Source organism: Abramis brama (assembly GCF_963993115.1).
Source record: "Abramis brama genome assembly, chromosome: 25".
Taxonomy (NCBI): Eukaryota; Metazoa; Chordata; class Actinopteri; order Cypriniformes; family Leuciscidae; genus Abramis; species Abramis brama.
In genome coordinates this window covers 12,212,425-12,232,051 of record NC_139987.1, presented here as the reverse complement: position 1 = coordinate 12,232,051, position 19,627 = coordinate 12,212,425, and the positions used below count along the sequence as shown (strand labels likewise).

The 19,627-nt window shown below is 35.0% G+C and overlaps 3 protein-coding genes across 8 annotated transcripts in view; 1 reads left to right on the top strand and 2 right to left on the bottom strand.

Annotated features, from left to right (window-relative positions):
• cadm2a (cell adhesion molecule 2a) overlaps nt 1-19,627 on the top strand; it is a 467,971-nt gene that overhangs the window by 336,980 nt on the left and 111,364 nt on the right. The window lies entirely within an intron of this gene.
• On the bottom strand, nt 3,597-9,897 carry LOC311076647 (uncharacterized protein). The gene is made up of 6 exons (XM_084104993.1): nt 9,663-9,897; nt 9,266-9,559; nt 8,957-9,084; nt 8,748-8,850; nt 3,831-8,647; nt 3,597-3,727 (listed from the first exon to the last, which is right to left on the bottom strand). Exons 1-4 carry the CDS (start codon nt 9,778-9,780, stop codon nt 8,755-8,757), a joined length of 636 nt encoding a protein of 211 aa, XP_083961119.1. The 5' UTR covers nt 9,781-9,897; the 3' UTR covers nt 3,597-3,727; nt 3,831-8,647; nt 8,748-8,754.
• LOC311076642 (uncharacterized protein) lies at nt 16,495-18,995 on the bottom strand. Its single transcript, XM_084104987.1, has 5 exons — nt 18,678-18,995; nt 18,327-18,578; nt 18,017-18,144; nt 17,804-17,910; nt 16,495-17,703 (listed from the first exon to the last, which is right to left on the bottom strand). Exons 1-5 carry the CDS (start codon nt 18,853-18,855, stop codon nt 17,532-17,534), a joined length of 837 nt encoding a protein of 278 aa, XP_083961113.1. The 5' UTR covers nt 18,856-18,995; the 3' UTR covers nt 16,495-17,531.

Sequence of the window (19,627 nt, the reverse complement as noted above, 5' to 3'; positions counted from 1 at the left end):
TATATGTCCTAATGTGTGGAAAAGTATTTATATGTATAGGAACAGGAAGTTCAGCTCACCACAGAATGTCAGAGGGGCTTGTATTGACATAAGTTTAATGATTATACCTGGAACCTGCCACTGTTTGATTATTCAAAATATTATGGCCAAACTTTCCAAAACGGATGTTTCTGGAAGGTTGAACAAATATGTTCTTTGGCTCCAAAATTTCCTTCTGTAAGCCATGGAAACATAATATGCATGGGATAATGTAGGGGTGAAATAGTAACTAGTAATACATGAAATTCATGTTATATTAAACATTGTGAAAGTTTTAACTCATGAATACACACGTTTATTTATATTACTGAATATAATTACACTATCAATTATGCATTTTTTGGGTAATTATCATATTTGAGTGCATAAAAGTTTGTGTTGTGAGTGTAATGGATTTATTTTAAAGCTGTAATATTACATTTAGTTTATTACAGAATAGCATAAAAAAGCAAAGTGTCCTAATAATAAATAAAATAACACAATAAAATAACAATGTCAAGATTGTATGTAAATTAACAATGTTTATCATTCTCCATGTTACCTAAACTGATAAATTCACTTTTATTTGTCAATTAGTTGTTTCAAAATAGCACACTTCAAGTTAAATAATCATTAACACACTTGAAGTAGGGTGAATTCAGGTAATCTGGGACTTTTTTTTTGCAATTTTGACTTTTGACCAGAGGATGCATGCTAATGCATGTTAATAATAACACTATTAGTGTTTTTGTGCCAAAAAATAAAATAAAAAATTCTGCCTGATTTTTATAATCTGGGACAGGTCACTTTATAATCTGGGACACGTGTATTAGGCCTAAAAAAAAGCCTATATTCACCATACTTTATGCATTTCTTAAACACAATATCACCAATTTTTAAAAAGCATTATTAAAAAATTACAAGTACAGAAATCTTATTAAGAAAATGTATATAATTTGTAGAAATTTCTAATTCATCACACATTATAGGCTAGTCATATTTTTTCATAAAGTGTTCCAATATCAGGAACAATTATTTATATGTCTACCCAGTAAATTTTAGGTTTTTGGAGCTTTTAGGTTGTTACTAGTACATCAAAAGGTCAGACAGCTGATCAATTTATGGTTAATGTTTTTTGGTGTCAGTGCAGTAAGCTAAAATAATTAAGGAAGTGAGGAATTAATCATAAAATATTAATTTTTGGGTGAACTATCCCTTTAATATCACAAAGAGAATGCTTGTTTATAAAGAATATGTGACCCTGGACCACAAAACCAGTCACATGGGTCATTATTATTTAATTGAGATTTATGCATCATCTGAAATGAAAACATAAGGTTTCCATTGATGTATGGTTTGTTAGGATAGGACAATATTTGACAGAGATACAACTTTAAAGTTGTCCATTTATGTTCGAGATTGTGCTGTAATTCACTCACAAAAATAATTGTTTTATATATTTATGGTTGGAAATTTACAAAATACTATCATGGAACATGATCTTTACTTAATATCCTAATGATTTTTGGCATCAGTATTGTGATCTGAAATATTCTTTCTTGATACATAAGTGAGTATATGTGTGTAGTAGCATGCATCAATAGGTTGTCACAGTATTTTCTGGCCCCTTGATACAGCAAAACCTTAGGTGACTATATGGTAGTGTTTCAATGGATCACAATGGATTTGTTGTTTGATTAACATTAATGACATATAAACAACAGCAGCTATTTATAGCTGTCACTTTAAGACCGATTGCACGGATCCAATATAATGATGCACATCCTTCTCTTGTTCTCTTTCTCTTGTTCTCTTCTCTTTTCTCTCTTATTTCTCTCTTATTTCATGTTATCCGTGTTACATTTCATCTGCAATAACAATGTGGACTTTTATAAAGATCCGTTTGACCATTAACTTTTAAATGCCTCATTATCCATTAATATGAGGAGAGTTCTCCACATGATAGACCCACGACTGCAGATCAACGTGCATTTCTCTCCGATACAGTAGGAAATGAAATATGGAGGATGTTAACTGTGACAAGATGATTGACAGGCCAGTTTACTGTGACAGGATGCGACAGAGAGCATCCGTTAAAGACAATATTGTATGATACATGATACTTGCATTTTAACTATCACATCTCTGTCACAAATGGGTTTTAATGAGTGCATGATGATGGAGATTCAAAAAAACAAAATTAATAGTAAATCTACTGGATAACAGGTAAGAGAAACAGTATAACATAATCACGTAAATCATAGATGACTCAGAACAAAGGGAGCTGATGGCTTAAATACATAGGGTAAGATAATTAACAGAACTGGAAACAGGTGTAGAAATCGATTAACAACCATAGAAACTAAAAATCAGTACGTTGACATGCGTTTATAATGGGATTTTGGGAATGGGAAAATACTTTGTGAAGTTCACTCGCAAGTCCTTTCTGGTCGATTGGAAAGCATTTACTGTAGTCCCATTTTTGCACATTTTGTATTTCTCCTAAATTAAATAAACCTGACTCATCTCATCAGCTCTTTAAAAGAAACTCCAGTACATGAAATAGGTGTCTGGCAAAAGGGTACATTCAAAATGTGCTGTTGAGAGTGTCCTCCAGAAACAAGGCTGAGAAACACTGCTTTAGATGACCAATTATTACACAAGTTTTGTTCAGTTAATCTTGCACCAAAAAAGGTGTGTGATGTTCCTATGGCAGTGTGAGTTGTGAAATACTCTTCTCACAGATCCATTGAAAATCTCTAATACATTCAACATAATGCAACCCGAATAAAGTTGGCCACCTTTGGTCATGATCCACAATCACAACACAGTTCTCACTTCTATATCCATTAGGCTCTCCAGACGCCCAGATGCTGAAACTACAGATCAGCATTAGATGTTCAGTGCTGCTTTCTGTGTGATATGATACTGACTGTAAGAATCATTTATTAGATATTAATCAGTTCAGTGTTTTCTCACCCAGAGGTCAGTGTGCTTCCATCAACCCATTTCCATGTGTTCTCCACATCACTGTCAGTCAGACCAATATAGACAGAAGTACCACCAAACATTTTCTTAACAAAATCCTGAGCAGATGAAACAGTTGCATATTTATATCATAAACAGACAATAGACACATTTCATCTGACCATCTCTCATTTAGTTGCTACACACACACAAACACACTTCTTTATTCTTTCTCTCACTCACTTGTTCTTCTCTGTTGTTTATGATGATCAGATCTGCTCCTCTCTCTGTACAGTATCTTCTGCTCTCAGTCCAGCTCTTCGTCTCATTCGGCATGTAGTAAAAACTGGATTTATAGTAAGTCAATCCATCTGTAAACAACCAGTTTAGCTGTTAGCTCTTTATTCCCATTACACTCACCTGTCAGTAACTTATAACAGATAGTAAACTCATAGATTCTGTACAATGAAAGTTACTGTGAGCACAATCCAATTACATCATGTTTTAAAAATGTCTGCTGTATAGCAAATAACATAGATTAAAGAAACTTTACCATAACTCTGAAGATTATTTCTTAGCTGGTTTCTCTCATTGGTCAGGTTTTCATTCTTGGATATGAACTGTTGTCTCTCTTGAGTGAACGTGACACACAGCACTATGACTGCAGTCAGCAGAAGAACACACAGCAGCCCCAAACACACTGCAGCTGCTCTGGAGCTTCTGTTCCTCACAGAATCACTTCCTGAACACCACAGATATGATGTTATTTTCTTTATTTATCAATTTAACACAGCACACATCAACTGAAAGTATTAAAAAACTAAGTGAATTATTAATCTCAGTACCTGTGCATTCAGATGGTTATCTCCTGCAGTGAACCATGTTCTGTTCCTCATCTGTGTTTGTGTGCCCAGAATTTATGCAGAAAGGAACTGTTCTTTTGTGGAAATGTTTCAATTATTTATGCATAAAGGAACTTATTTATGCAGAAAGGAACTGTTTTTTGTGGAACTTTAACTCACCACAAAAGTGTACTTGTTTTTTGTTTTTTCACAGTGTGGATTGGGTTCATTTGAATAGGATTTAAATGCAGATATCAAGGCATAATCAGTCAGTGTCTTTGTTTCAATTCATCAGGGGCTTGATCAGTTGGATAGTGGGTGCTGTTTGAAAACTTTTGCAGCTTTTAACGTTTATATTGTTACTGGTACATCAAAGGTCCAGCCTGCTGATCAGTTTATGGTTTTAGCAGCGGCTGCATTCACACTCTGCTCATAAGTTATTTGTCGATTTTCAAAGAGGTGGCCTTAAAATAACTACTGTCAGTAACGTTTGGGCCAAATCTGTTAAGGTACATCCAAACCAAAAGATTTTTTGGTGTCCCTAGTGCAGTTAGTTAAAAAGTATTTTTAAATAAAAAGAAATGCATCTTGTTTGTTTTAGGGAAGCTTAGATTTGTATACTGGAAAATGAGTCAAAAATACTGCAGTATAAAATAGTACTTTTTTTTTTTTACTTATATAGTTCAAATTGTACAAAAAAACTTCATGCCAATCTCATTTAGGGTCCATCATTGCCTGTCAGCTGAATGTTTCAACAGTGACCTCATGCAGCAATCAGATCTCTCAATGAAAAGATGTAAAGAAGATGTGTTCCTTATACTCCCTGATGGTTATAGACTATGGCCTTGTCCACACTAATACGGTTTCGTTTGAAAACGCATATCTTTCTCTCCGTTTTGGCCTTCCATCCACATTGAGACGGCATTTTCATTAAGTTTTTTGAAAACACTCTCCAAAGTGGATAAATTTGAAAACGCTGTTGTAGTGTGCACTGTCAAAACAGAGGTATTTAAAAACGATAGCGTAAGTTTAGTCATGTGACGCATATTCAGTGGCGTAGCGTAAATCCACAGCCCCAACGTGTTTATTTGCGGGGAAATAGAATTATTTGCGGGGAAATAGATATTTTGCTAAATAAAATTATCATGTCAGAAGAATTCTGCGATAACTTTATTGTTTATTTTTCCAACTGTATTATCTCAGTGAGCTTTTGTGAGGTTTTACGCATGCGCAGTGAGGTGAATTTAGTGTTTTCTAAAAGTTTCTCATCCACACTGAAACGTCGGAAAACGTCGGAAAACGCTAGTGTGGATGGAGAGCGTTTTTAAACGAAAACGCCGTTTTCAAATGTATCTGGATGAATGTAGACGTAGCCTATGGGTGCTTCTCAATACTCAGATTGATGCTTCCTCGTTTCCCCGCTCCTTCGTCCTCCAGCCTGTGACCCGGAAACTGATCGTACTCAGCCATCTTGAAGTACATCTCAATTCTCTAATTGCACCGTAAGGAGGCAGTGACCGCAGATACACAATGAGGAGTGAGGAAGCTTCCCGAGGAGTCATAAGCGAGGATACACCGGTGTATCCTTTCCTTGCATCCTAAATGGGTGGAGCTAAGATGCAAGTAAAGGAAGTGAGGGAAGAAAACGAGAATGCACAAATAAGAAATGAGAAGTATCCTTCTGCCACTTGCAGTTGGGGGCGGAACTGAAAATGGAACCGACAAGTCGGACACTTACTGCATTGAAATTTTTTACGCGGCCGCCATAACAAATTTTTGTTCCACCAAAGCCTTATTTGATCAGTCATTATGATTTATGAGTGATGACTGCTGCGCTTGTGATAGGGCGCATGTTAACCGTGGGAGAGAATGAGCAAGGCCCCGATCACACAAAACGCGTTTTTCAGGTTCGAAAACGCGAGGCGCACAGCACTGCCCTTATCACACAGAACGAGCAGTGCGCTGCGTTTTTTATGTTGCTAGGCAACCACCGAAACAGCTGTCCTGTCAGTCAAGTAAACGTTAAATCAGCCAGCCTTTTATTAACTTGATTTACTTTCTGTTAACATTGTGGTAGTTACGATTCGTGAAGTCGTTAAGCTCCTGGTAACCCGCAAGAGCACCACAAGTTTATCCTCCATCATCGCACTCTCCGGCGTTCAAAGCAACTGTAGCTTTCATCACTACAACGGAAGGCCCACCTCTCCATTCATTCGATTGGACAGTGATCTACACCATCATTTGAAGTGTCACAAAATTCTGAAATTATCGTACATTATGGAATTTTTTTCATTATTGTTTGTACAGAGGTCAAAGTTATTGTACAAAAATACGATAATTATCGTACGTCTGGCAACACTGTAGCTCACTCTTCAATTGCACACGCAAATGTGGCGGCGCGCGCTGTATATCGCTTCACTATATAAATCGCAACCTATGACGAGCATGCAACATCGTAGTTACGTTGTCAATTAGCAAGTCATGAAATAAAAGTAAAGTAGCCTACTAATAAATCACGTTACTTGTACATTGTGTGTTAACTAGCTGGGAAGGATTTGCATGCATGTTTCATTAATAGTTATTGTTAGTATTGTGTATTCACCATGGTAACTGTTTCCATAACCCCAAAATGCCATGTTATGGCATATTATTATTCAGCTTTGCATCACAGAAATAAATGATAATTTAAAATATAATAAATTGAAAACCAATTATTTTCAATTGTAATAATATATCACAATATTACATTTTTTTCCTGTATTTTTGATCAAATAAATGCAGGCTTGATGAGCAGAAGAAACTTCTTTCAAAAACATTAAAAATAATAATGTTTCCAAACTTTTGGCCTGGCCTATACATGAATTTGAAATATACACACACCGTTTTAAATATGTTACATTTGGTGGGGGGAGTTACTAAATAATTATCACATTTCCATTTGTGTGCTATCATAGTCTTGATTTCTTATAAAATGTGGAGGAAAAAAAATGTTTTAGTAATAAACAATGAGTAGATATGTGTATTCAAATAAGATGTTTTATTTTAAATGTATTTTATTGCAGAATAACAATAAAACAAAAAGCTGCCAAAACTTCAACAAGCAAATTTTCTCAACACAATACTTGAAGAGATAGTTCATTATTTATAATGATGCTTTTATAATAGGTTTGCATCTGAAAAAAAAAAAAATCAATCTTTATTTTTAGATGAACTTTAATGTTTATCAGGTAAAGGATGTGTTTGTAAAGCACTGTATTTACTTTAGATCAGGGGTGCCCAGTCCTGCTCCTAGAGGGTAGAGGGCTTTATTGAGACCCAACGCAAATCTCGCGAGAGCGGGTGGTTTTACCTTTGCTGCAGGTGGAAGTGGGTGATCAAATAATACAAAGCTGGTCCTGCGATTTGCCGCTTAACAAGAAAGGAGTCAACAAATAAAGTTCAACATTTTCTTCATTCATAGCAGGCTAGGCCAAGTGATTGATGTTTTTTAGTATTATTTATTTTCTTTTTGCTATATGTTAATTATCTAGGCTACATAAATGCCTGTGATATCTATGAGGTTTTTATTTCCTATTTATTTAATTTTTTATTTAGTTTGTTTTATATTTCATTTGTTTAATATTTATTTGTTTTATAAGTTATTCAATGAAATATTGTGCCTTGTTATAGGTTACCAGAGTTTAACTATTATGGTTGGTTGTGTGTGAGTTGTTACGCATATGTTTAAATTTGTTTTAACAGTTGCTACAGTTTTATAAGGCTAATAAAAAGCTGGCCGAATGCGTTTGTCATTTGTGGACTAGCATTACATCATCTTATGGTCAGTTTATTTAAACGTTTTTAATTTTAAAATAACTTGTGTCATTTTTTCACAATTTCTACAAGCTGTAACAGAATGTTTGCGGGCGCGAGCGCGAGTGGAGCTCATGTTGCGGGAGCGGGCGGTAATGGTCAGACATTCAGTGGGAGTGGCCAGGGCTCTATTGGATGGTCACTATCCTGAAGACTTCAGCTCTATCTTATTTTTCATTGAACCCACATTTAAGTCGTTATCTTTACTGCTTCGAAATGCATGCTGTTAATGCAAACACTGTTGAATCATTTATAGTTATTGTATGAAAAAAACCTAGGCCTATATTATATCACACAACATAATTACATCTACATTTAATTACAACCCTAGTGAATAACTGTACATGGCGAATTAAGTTGTATGCGTAAGCCCTACAAAACATAAATCTGTGATTTCTGAAGAATCATTTTGTTATTTGCAAAACAAATGTTGAGGAGTCTCGTCCATCAGCTGATCTGAAATGATCTACTGTAATGAAGATGAACGTAACTTTTAATAAACTTAAAAAAAAAAAACATTTAAATGTTTAGGATGTTTGCGTTGTAAGAAGGGATACTCGCTAGGTAATGTTTTCTCATTAAAATTCTATGATTTCATTTTAATTTAATAGAATGTGAATTAAAATACTAGGGAATACTAATATGGCTGGATGGTGGCTTCACTTTTTATGACATCAATCCAGTCATTTATATAAATCAGTGGGACGTCCTCCAGGAACAAGGTTGAGACACACTGCTTTAGATGATAATCAATTATTACAAAAGTTTTGTTCTGTTAAACAGATGTGTGATGTTCCTATGGCAGTGTGAGTGGTGAAATACTCTTCTCACAGATCCATTGAAAAGCTGAAGTACATGGAAAATCAAGCCATCCGGATAAAGTTGGCCACCTTTGGTTACGATCCGCAGTCACAGCACAGTTCTCTGCTGTACCTCCATTAGGGTCTCCAGACGCCCAGAAGCTGAAACTACAGATCAGCATTAGATGTTCAGTGCTGCTTTCTGTGTGATATGATACTGACTATGAAAATCATTTATTAGATATTAATCAGTTCAGTGTTTTCTCACCCAGAGGTCAGTGTGCTTCCATCAACCCATTTCCATGTGCCCTCCACAACACTGTCAGACCAATCCAGAATATAGCAGAACCAGTCATGTTCTTAACAAAATCCTGAACAAATGAAACAGTTGCACATTTATATCATAAACAGACAAAAGATGCATTTCATCTGTCCATCTCTTATTTAGCTGTCACACACACACAATCTCTCACTCACTTGTTCTTCTCTGTTGTTTATGATGATCAGATCTGCTCCTCTCTCTGTACAGTATCTTCTGCTCTCAATCCAGCTCTTCGTCTCATTCGACATGAAGTAAAAAATGGATTTATAGTAAGTCCATCCACCTGTAAACAACCAGTTTAGCTGTTAGCTCTTTATTCCCATTACACTCACCTGTCAGTAACTTATAACAGATAGTAAACTCATAGATTATGAACACTGAATATTACTGCACAACCCAACTACATGATATTTTAAAAATGTCTGCTGTATAGAAAATAACTACATAGATTAAAGAAACTTTACCATAACTCTGAAGATAATTTCTTAGCTGGTCTCTCTCATTGGTCAGGTTTTTGTTCTTTATTCTTAGCTGGTCTTTCTCTTCTGTGAGGTTGTTGATCTTGGTTAGTAGCTGATCTCTCTCTTCTCTGAGTCTGGTATTGTTGGTTAGTAGCTGATCTCTCTCTTCTGTGTAGTTTGTGCTCTTTGTATAGATGTGAACACACAGCACTATGACTGCAGTCAGCAGAAGAACACACAGCAACACCAAACACACTGCAGCTGCTCTGGAGCTTCTGTTCCTCACAGAATCACTTCCTGAACACCACAGATATGATGTTATTTTCTTTTTTTATCAATTTAACACAGCACACATCAACTGAAAGTATTAAAAAACGAAGTGAATTATTAATCTCAGTACCTGTGGATTCAGATGGTTTAATTTGCGTTGAGTCTGTGATCTCTTTTCCAGTTATACCTTTAATAATGTCATCATTTTCGTAGATCTCGTCAGTGGTTTGTCCATCTTTTCTGTGCATTTTGCAGGTTGTACTCCTTTCTATATTTTTATTTACACTTTCAGACAGTTTCAGTGTCGTCTAGATGCCAACAAACTAACTCTAGTTTCTCTCCTGCAGTGGACTGTGTTCTGTTCCTCATCTGTGTTTATATGTCAAGTATTTATGCAGAAAGGAACTGTTTATTTGTGGAAATGTTTCTATTATTTATGCAGAAAGGAACTTCAAACCACCACAGAAGTACACAATTTTTTTCTCAACAATGTGGATTTTGAGTTCATTTTAATGGGATTTAAATACACAAATTAAAAAGAGATCATTCAGTATCTTTGTTTCAATTCATTCCTGTTCATTTTGACAGTGGGTGCCGTTGGAAAACTTCTCCAGCTTTTTAAATGTTTATATTGTTGCTGATACATCAAAAGTCCAGACTGGTGATCAGTTTATGGTTTTAGCAGCGGCTGCTTTTAAATGCTCTTCAATAATTGTGAGTTATTTGATGATTTTCAAGGAGGTGGACTTAAAAGAACTACTGTCAATACCTTTTTATTCATATCTGTTTAGGTTCATCCAAACCAAAAGATCTTTTGGTGTTCCTAGTGCAGTTGGCTAAAATATATATTTTTTTTAATTAAAAAGAGTCATCTAAAGACATCATTCTTGATATAGTATCCAAGCCACTCATAACATAATTTTGATTATGTAAACCAACAACATTACAATTTAGCTTTCTGTACTTTATTTAAACAAGCATTCATTACAGAAAAAAAAAAAAGATTGACAGTAAGGTTATAGTCTATATTGTCTTTAATTAATCAGTTCTGTAATGTTCTAAGTTAAAGGTAATGACGATAAGGAGGCTTAACTTTACCTTTACTCTGTCCACAGTGTCAACAACTCTCATATCAGCATAATACATATAATGTATATAGCGAAATAGACAGCACTGAATAGTAACTGAACGTGAAAGATGTTTTTTGGCATTGTATGGAAGTAAATTGTGAAAAAGTCCATTGTGAGTATACGTTTGATATGCACAAGGTTACAGGGTTTCTTGTTGTGAAATGCTTCTGAGGTGATTGATATATTTAAACCAAAACCATAGAAGGAACTATAGGGATCCATTCTCAGGATCTATTGATTATTTTATTACTGATATGCCAAAAGTTAGCAGCTGGTTGTTTTAGCTATAAACGGTTTAGTAAAAAAATAAAGATATCTTTGTAGATAAATATAAATTGTGCCTGATTGTATGTACAGTACATACAATTGTATGTAAATTGTATCTACATATGAATTTCTTAGAAAAAAATAAGTTTTAATATAGGCAGATGCTATTTGCACTAACTGAAAACATTAGTAACTAATTACACTGCATGTGCAAATAACAAACAATATTTTTTTGCATTAAGTGTGAATAGTGGCAGATAGCCTACTATTTGCACCTCAGTGTATTGTAGTGCATTATCATAGTATAAAAAAACCAACATATTCAGATATGATAATAATCTAAAGGCCTATAAGTCTATTCATTTACCGGCAGGCACTTTATTTCAACTTTTCAAATAATTTCTTCAAGTTTATGTAAAATAAACGTTTTGTTGTATTGCGAGTTCTAATCCTAAATGGAGAACTTGTTTGTATATATGCATTCACCTTTACTATTTCTTTAAAAAATGATGATCGTGTTGGTAAGTACTCCGTGAATCCTTAAATTCTTTTTACAACACTGGCAAAGATCATTTACACTCATCTTCTTCTTCTACTTCTTCCAGCGTGCGTGCAGTTGAGTTCTGTTGACAAATATGCATCGCTAAACATACGTCACTTACTCCGTTGCTCTGATTGGTTGTAGGTCTATCCAACTGAGTGCAATTATTTTATTCTATGCTTCGTATTTTACCCACATTAACGTGCATTTGGGAATATGGACGAAACTTTTCCTGTTGAACTGATTTAGCAACTTAAAAGCATACACCAACAACACGAGAATGAACCAATATAATTCTAAATATGCAAATTGATGTTTGAGGTTTCAAAATCAAACTGTTGGCTATACCATTTCTATCAAAGATGTGGCCAAACATTACATATTAAGTGCAATTAAACATTAGATAAACAATGGTTTGCTCTTGATGTAAAGTGTAACAACAATCGTCAGGCCTCTGGCGCCCTCTGCTGGCATATTATAATACATAATATACATAAGTTCATTGTTTATACATTTTTTCATGCATTTTAATAGTGTTGTTGAATAAAACAATATGTTTAGTATCACTTTTGATACTTTATTTGAACCAATTATTATTGCCTCATTTGTTATTTAAGTCATACTAAAGGCTATTGTTCACTTAGATCTATCTTTATTACCAAAAAATATATAAATAAATAAAAATAATTGTTACTGACAGCCCTAGTTAAAACATTTGAAAATGCACCTTCATTGTTTTGCATTTTGTGACAAAGACTATTTTCCTGTCTTATATTTAGTCATTTTTAATTTCTTGAAAATAATAGGCTATTAAAATACTTTCTTGTCACCTTCCCCTGAAAACAATATTGCAAATAGTTTCAAGTTGTGTATTCAGCCATATGGTCAACTGTGTTAATTAAAATTCTTACCACCATCAAAAGTAAAAACTCAGAATGACACAGTCCAGAATATTATTTTTATAGATTATAATTAATGAATGTATCTGTTCAACAAGTTGTTGTTAATAATTGTGTAAATGACATAAAATTGCGACTTTGATGGTGTATAATTTGCATAGTCCTCATTTCCAGGAGAAAGTGATTGAATTATTTTTAATTTTTTTTTTTTTTTTATGTTTGTAAACAATTCAGAGATGACATAAATGACATACAAAACTGTTGCATACAATACACAATTTGTATCAATTATATATGCAATGTCATCAGAACACAAGAAAATAAAACAAACAATGATTGATAAGAAAGATAACAAAGGAAAGATAAGAAAAGTTAGGGAAAAAACAGAGGGTGAGATATAAATTTATTGTTGTGGCAATATGTTGCATCTGTGGTACAATGTAGCCTACTTCTCATCGACGTTAGAGTCACATGTTGGAGTCATGTGTCTGTGGTGCAACGTACTTTTCACGACGTTGGTGTCACGCGTCTGTGGTGCGACGTACCTCTTCTCTCACGTAAAAGTACACGACTGTCTCCTTCGGAAGGTTATCCGTGGCACTATCCACTCGCCATATGCAGAGGCATTTTCTTTCCTGGTTCGGTTGAAACACGCCCCATAATCACAGCCCAATGGAGCAGTATCAGACTCACATTCTGACTGGAATCTGAGTATGACGACGTCAGGCTACTAGTTATCTGCAGTGTTGTGCAAGTTACTTCCAAACTGTAATACATTATACATTACGTGTTACTGTTATTTAAAAGTAATTCTTTACCTTACAATATTACTGTCTCAGAATTGTAATGCGTTACATTACTCCTGTATTACTTTTGAGTTACTTTAACCAAAATAACTACAGAAGTAGAACTTAACATTCTAAAATGACTAGGGCTGTAAAGATAAGCGATATGAAACCGCGACACTCAGATTCATGAACCTGTGTCACGGTGCGCGAAGGCAGAATCACGACACACCCCTTCCAACTCCCAGAGTTAATCCTTCCCGTCCAGATCCAAATTTACCACATCTTTAAATTACTATTAGTATTATTTGAAATTAACATTAAAAAATACATACCAACACAGTTGAGAATAAATTCTTTAAAATTGGGCAATTCCAGCGTTATGGACGTGACATTTGCAGTAAAAACTTGAAATATAAATTCTCAGAAAATGCATTTAATACCAATATATTGAAACGTCTGTTTATATATCCATAGGCTACTCCCTTAATAAAGGAGTCCAGACATTAGAAAAATATCAGTCTACACACATGCGTTTTATATTTAATATGAGGGAAATAGACATGCATGCGTGAAACAAAAAATCTTTAACTTTTAGGTAGCATGACAGTTCTCAGTTATGGACGTCAGCGCTCTGAAAGCGGCACAAAAAGACTGCTTAAGCTTTCACAGAGACCTCAAACAGAAAGCACAAAGCCTTTCTTTAAAGTGAATTTCGTTTTGACCGAAATCATGCCTCGCGGCACTCCTGTAAAACCTGCCCTAAACAAGCCTTTACTGGACTATGTCACACAATAGGCTACAAAGGTACACCAGCAAGAGGGAGATGAATGAAATAAATCGCCTTACAAATATATCAGAAGCTGTCATTTAGTCGTTATTTACAAACTTGGACACCACACGCGGCTATTGACTGACCACGAACAGGTAATAACTTACTTGCATTTTTCATTCGTTAATGTCTCGCGGTCTGGCTGTTTTTTTCCCCCGGTTTTTGTTTTGTTTTTTTGTTTGTTTGTTTTTTTGAACAATTAAATTTTGGGCTAAAAGTGTGTTGTAATGCAAGCGTTACTGAACATGTACCGAGTAAAATATTACTGAAAATGTATTAGTAATGCCTTACACTACTGCGTTACAACAAAAAGTAATAAGTTACTGTAATACATTACTTTTGTAACGCGTTACTCCCAACACTGGTTATCTGGGCTGTGTTCAGCCCCGACAAAACGTTGCACAACGTTTTTTTAAACAGAAACGGTGATGCGTTGAACACACTGTTCTGATGACGCAAGAGTTGCAACTATGGCAGCTGAGAAGGCCATTCTTTGTGTTCTTTGTGAAGAATTTTCGGAGCCTGATGAAGTCGGTATAAATATGTGTTTAATACTACAAAATATGCCCGATGTTACAGTTACTGCAATTGCCGCCCAGAACAAAAGAGAACATCCCATTCGAAGGGATTGCTGAAACTGAAATGGAAGCACACATCTTACCTAATTCAGACTAAAACGCATCTATTTAGCCTCACATACTGACTTTATTTGTAGTTCATACTGTTTTAATACCCTGTATTTTCTTTCTCCTTTTTAGGAAAAGCACTTAATTACCATTGTTTATTTATATACCAAATGTCATACACTTGCAATGAAGCTAAAAAAGTAAACAACTACATTATTATGTTGATATCCTATATTTTTACAATAAAACTTACAACAAACATGTCTTCTAATATCCTCAGTTGTTGCGTATACCGAGCTGCATCGAACACATTTGTAAATTACTTTCCTTGAACCCATTGTGCGAGTTCAGTTTAATACCGCTTGCTTTATATACATGTTGCTGCTGATTGGACTGCAGTTCTGACACACCCACTAAACAAGAGAAAACGTATCTCAAACCCCGTTGCACACCGGTGCACGCCGTTTCCAGAAAACATGACGTTCAACCCGGAAACCGTAGCAAAACGTTGTGCACCGTTTTGAACTTGAACGTGCCCCAGCTCTGTGTCTTTTTTTTTTTTTTTTGTATTTATCTAGTCCAGCCAGGCAATGGTGGGAGGAGTTTGGAGTTTCACTCTAATAATAATTTCTAAAAATATTTTTCACGTTCATGTTTTTCTGTAAAAGTTTTGATTACTTTTTTTTAAAGGGGTCATATAATGTCATTTTTGTACAAGCTAATATGATTCTTTAGGGTCTAAATTAAAAGTTTGTAATATACTTTAATTAAAAATTCTCATTAGTATTGTAAGAAAACACTCATTTTACCTGGTCAAAAACAGCTCTGTTTTCAGCATGCCGTTTCAGTGCATGTGTCTTTAAATGATAATGAGCTTTGCTCACCCCGCCCCTCTGTTCTGTGCATACACCGTTTGTTAACACAATAACACAATAACCATAACGCGTCGTTCATTATAAACGTGGGATTATGAATTATATTGATAACGTCGTACATAGAAAACATGCCATAATGTACCCTGAGTGTAAAAATAGCCACATTCATCGTGAAGCGTGCAAGCTATTTGCAAAGATTAAAATAAAGATTAATATAAAGGTCAATAAAACGTTACACTCACTTGTTCTTCTGTAGGTTCAGCAGGAACACGAATAGTTGGTACTGATCCTTTTTTCAGGAGCAGCTTCTTAGCAAATCCAGCTTTATACTGACCCTCGTTTGTAAAGCAGTCTGGTGAAATGATTCGCGCAAACATGAAAGCATTGACGTTGATCGTGGGGAATATTCCCTTCGAAAACAAACTCAGCCACTGCGTCTTCAGCTGTACGGATTTAGGAACATCATCAATATGACTGCTGTGTTCGTTATTACACCCAAGAACAGAACACCACAATCGTTAGACGCCATTCTACTCAGCACTCCAGCTATCAACAATGAACGTGCTATGATTGACAGCTCGCTCACGAGGGCGGGTCTGTGTTTGAAACGCTGCTGTCAATCAGCCATCGTGGGAGGGGCGTCGATATTGTGACGTCACAATATCGAACAGCTTGATTTGAGACAGGAGGAAACATATAAGAAGATTAAAAAAAAACCACTGGATGGATTTTTATCATTTTATGATGGTTGTGTACAGACACTGCCAACACACATTTCAGTACAATCAGCTTGTAAAAGTGCATGTACCATTATATGACCCCTTTAATAATAATGAATGAGTAGATGTGTGTATTAAAAAAAAGGGATGTTTTATATTAAATTTAGTTTATTGCAGAACAACAATGTTTTCAAAACATCAACAAGCACATTTTCTCAATAAAATACTTTAGATATAGTTTTCTCTATACAGGATAATTTTACAATATTTTTGCATTTTTTTAAAAAAAAAGTGGTATATTCAAAATGTACAAATACATATACATTACCATATGTTTGTGTAATACATGTGTATGAAATTATCCATGCATATTTATTTAAATATAAATGTATTATTCATTTAATTAATATAATCATCTCTTTTTTTATTTTATTTTTTATTTTACCTTTATTTTACCAGGTAAGCCGATTGAGAACAAATTCTTAAAATGACTAATTCAAATTATTTAAAAGGACTAAACTGAGAGATTGATGTCTGTTGTGATGTTTTTATTTCTTTTCATAAATATGTTTTTGTGATTTCTTTTTATTTAAAGAAATTAAATAATTAAAGGATTAAAAGATACTTAATGAAATAAAGAAGAAATAATAACGGTAAAAAGTTATAGGTCTAATTATGGCCTATACAGTAGGCTAGTCAAAATTTGAAGTGGATCAAAACCTTTCATCAAAGTTATACATGAATTTTGAACAATATCCGTTCTTGTCTTAGGACAACTTTGATGAACTTTTTTGATCCACTTCAAATGTTGACTACTGTAGTTGTGAAGTAATCCATCTAAACTCTTTGTAAATAATATTTTATTTAAAAATATGCACACATTCACTCTTGTTTGTATGTCTAATATGTAAAAAAAAAAGAAAAAAAAAAAAGTGTTGTCTCGTCATTCAGTGATAAATGACAACATTTAAATGATTGCATATTTTCAATTCAAAATGGTGAAATTGCATTAAAAAGTTGAAAAGTCTGCATCGTTAAACACATCCATCTTAAAACTGTTGTCAGATATTAAATGTTTAGCTACTAATATCCTGCCACACACACACACACTCTTTCACCTTAAAAACTAAAAGTGTTGCGTTGGAATTCACATTAATCTTCAGTGAACTTTAAGCCCCGCCTTCTTTAATCTGATTGGTCCATCATTTTGACATTGCCGAGCGCTGTTAGACCGTTGAGGCAGAAAAGCCTAAAAACGCTTTAGATGATTTAGTTATTACAGAAGTGTTGTACTGTTAAATGTGTCAAAAAGGTGTGTGATGTTCCTATGGCAGTGTGAGTGGTGAAATACTCTTCTCACAGATCCATTGAAAAGCTGAAGTACATGCAATATCAAGCCACCCGGATAAAGTTGGCCACATTTGGTTACGATCCGCAGTCACAGCACAGTTCTCTTCTGTACCTCCATTAGGCTCTCTAGACGCCCAGAAGCTGAAACTACAGATCAGCATTAGATGTTCAGTGCTGCTTTCTGTGTGATATGATACTGACTGTGAAAATCATTTATTAGATAATAATCAGTTCAGTGTTTTCTCACCCAGAGGTCAGTGTGCTTCCATCAACCCATTTCCATGTGCCCTCCACAACACTGTCAGTCAGACCAATCCAGACTATAGCAGAACCAATCGTTTTGTTAACAAAAACCTGAACAAATGAAACAGTTGCACATTTATATCATAAACAGACAAAAGATGCATTTCATCTGTCCATCTCTTATTTAGCTGTCACACACACACAATCTCTCACTCACTTGTTCTTCTCTGTTGTTTATGATGATCAGATCTGCTCCTCTCTCTGTACAGTATCTTCTGCTCTCAGTCCAGCTCTTCGTCTCATTCGACATGTAGTAAAGACTGGATTTATAGTAAGTCCATCCATCTGTAAACAACCAGTTTAGCTGTTAGCTCTTCATTCCCATTACACTCACCTGTCAGTAACTTATAACAGATAGTAAACTCATAGATTATGAACACTGAATGTTACTGAGAGCACAACCCAACTACATTATATTTTAAAAATGTCTGTATATAAAATAACTACATAGATTAAAGAAAATTTACCATAACTCTGAAAATCATTTCTTAGCTGGTCTCTCTCATTGGTCAGGTTTTTGTTCTCTATTCTTAGCCCATCTCTCTCTTCTGTGAGGTTGTTGATCTTGGTTAGTAGCTGGTCTCTATCTTCTGTGTAGTTTGTGCTCTTTGTATAGATGTGAACACACAGCACTATGACTGCAGTCAGCAGAAGAACACACAGCAACACCAAACACACTGCAGCTGCTCTGGAGCTTCTGTTCCTCACAGAATCACTTCCTGAAAATGGCAGACATTATGCTATCTATTTTCTTCTTCACTTAAAACAATTTACATCAACTTTTATGAGTAAACGTATTAGCAGTTCATTTCAGTTACCTGTGTGTTGAGGTGTTTGGGTTTTCGCTGTTTGGGTGTCGAAGTCCTCAGTGTCTTTCTTATGTTTCATGTCTCTTACAGCCTCAGCAGTGATGTAGATATCAACTGTCTTCTCTATTCTGTCTTCTGATTCCATCATTGAACCTTCATCCATACCATCATTCACAAGCCCAGACATTCTTAGTGCAGTTTGGATGGCAACAACTTTTAAACTGCAAACCGTAAATGTGAAGTATTAAAGATATAAGTCAAATCTAACTAACTAATATCTCACCCGAAGTGCATTTTTGTGCTCCTGATATCTGTCTGCGTGTCTGTGGTAATATTTCATGTATTTATGTAAAAAGGAACTTGCAACGTGTAGGAAGTTAACGCAAATGTCACAATTTTCTGTAATGGGATTGGTTAACTTGAAGCTGTGACATTTTTACTGTGGCTGTGCAGCACCTTTTTTTAACAAATGCTATATATATATGTGTGTGTGTGTGTGTGTGTGTGTGTGTGTGTGTGTGTGTGTGTGTGTGTGTGTGTGTGTGTGTGTGTGTGTGTGTGTGTGCAGTAACACTTTATCTCAGGCTGTCTATCAGTATCAGGGGAAAATACTTTACAAACTTCACATTCCATTGTCAGATGATCAAGCACATAAGACAGATGAACTCAAATTATGATTTTGGGGAAGCAAATGCTCTTAATTTCTCTTTTATTCAATTGCTCAATGGCATGTGACTCATGGGTTCATTTAAATCAAACAGATATTGAACGCACACAGTGTCAGACATTCTTCTATATTAGAGAATGGCTGTAACTACCGGCTGTCAAGATGCTTCATCATGGTCGCTTTGTTCAGCGACTTCAGAAAAGCTAAACTCAGCAGGCAAGCCAGCTAAAACTATTATGTTGCTAAACTGTCAGACAACTTTTCCCTCCTCTCTGTCGTTTACTTTCTCTTC

Excerpts from the sequence above, each read along its gene's own strand:
- LOC311076647 (XM_084104993.1), bottom strand. The coding sequence starts at position 9,780 with ATGCACAGAAAAGATGGACAAACCACTGACGAGATCTACGAAAATGAT. Across the intron at positions 9,560-9,662 it reads TAAACCATCTGAATCCACAG|GAAGTGATTCTGTGAGGAAC; the intron begins GTACTGAGATTA and ends TGTGGTGTTCAG. Across the intron at positions 9,085-9,265 it reads AAATTATCTTCAGAGTTATG|GTGGATGGACTTACTATAAA; the intron begins GTAAAGTTTCTT and ends GGTTGTTTACAG.
- LOC311076642 (XM_084104987.1), bottom strand. The coding sequence starts at position 18,855 with ATGTCTGGGCTTGTGAATGATGGTATGGATGAAGGTTCAATGATGGAA. Across the intron at positions 18,579-18,677 it reads CCAAACACCTCAACACACAG|GAAGTGATTCTGTGAGGAAC; the intron begins GTAACTGAAATG and ends TGCCATTTTCAG. Across the intron at positions 18,145-18,326 it reads AAATGATTTTCAGAGTTATG|ATGGATGGACTTACTATAAA; the intron begins GTAAATTTTCTT and ends GGTTGTTTACAG.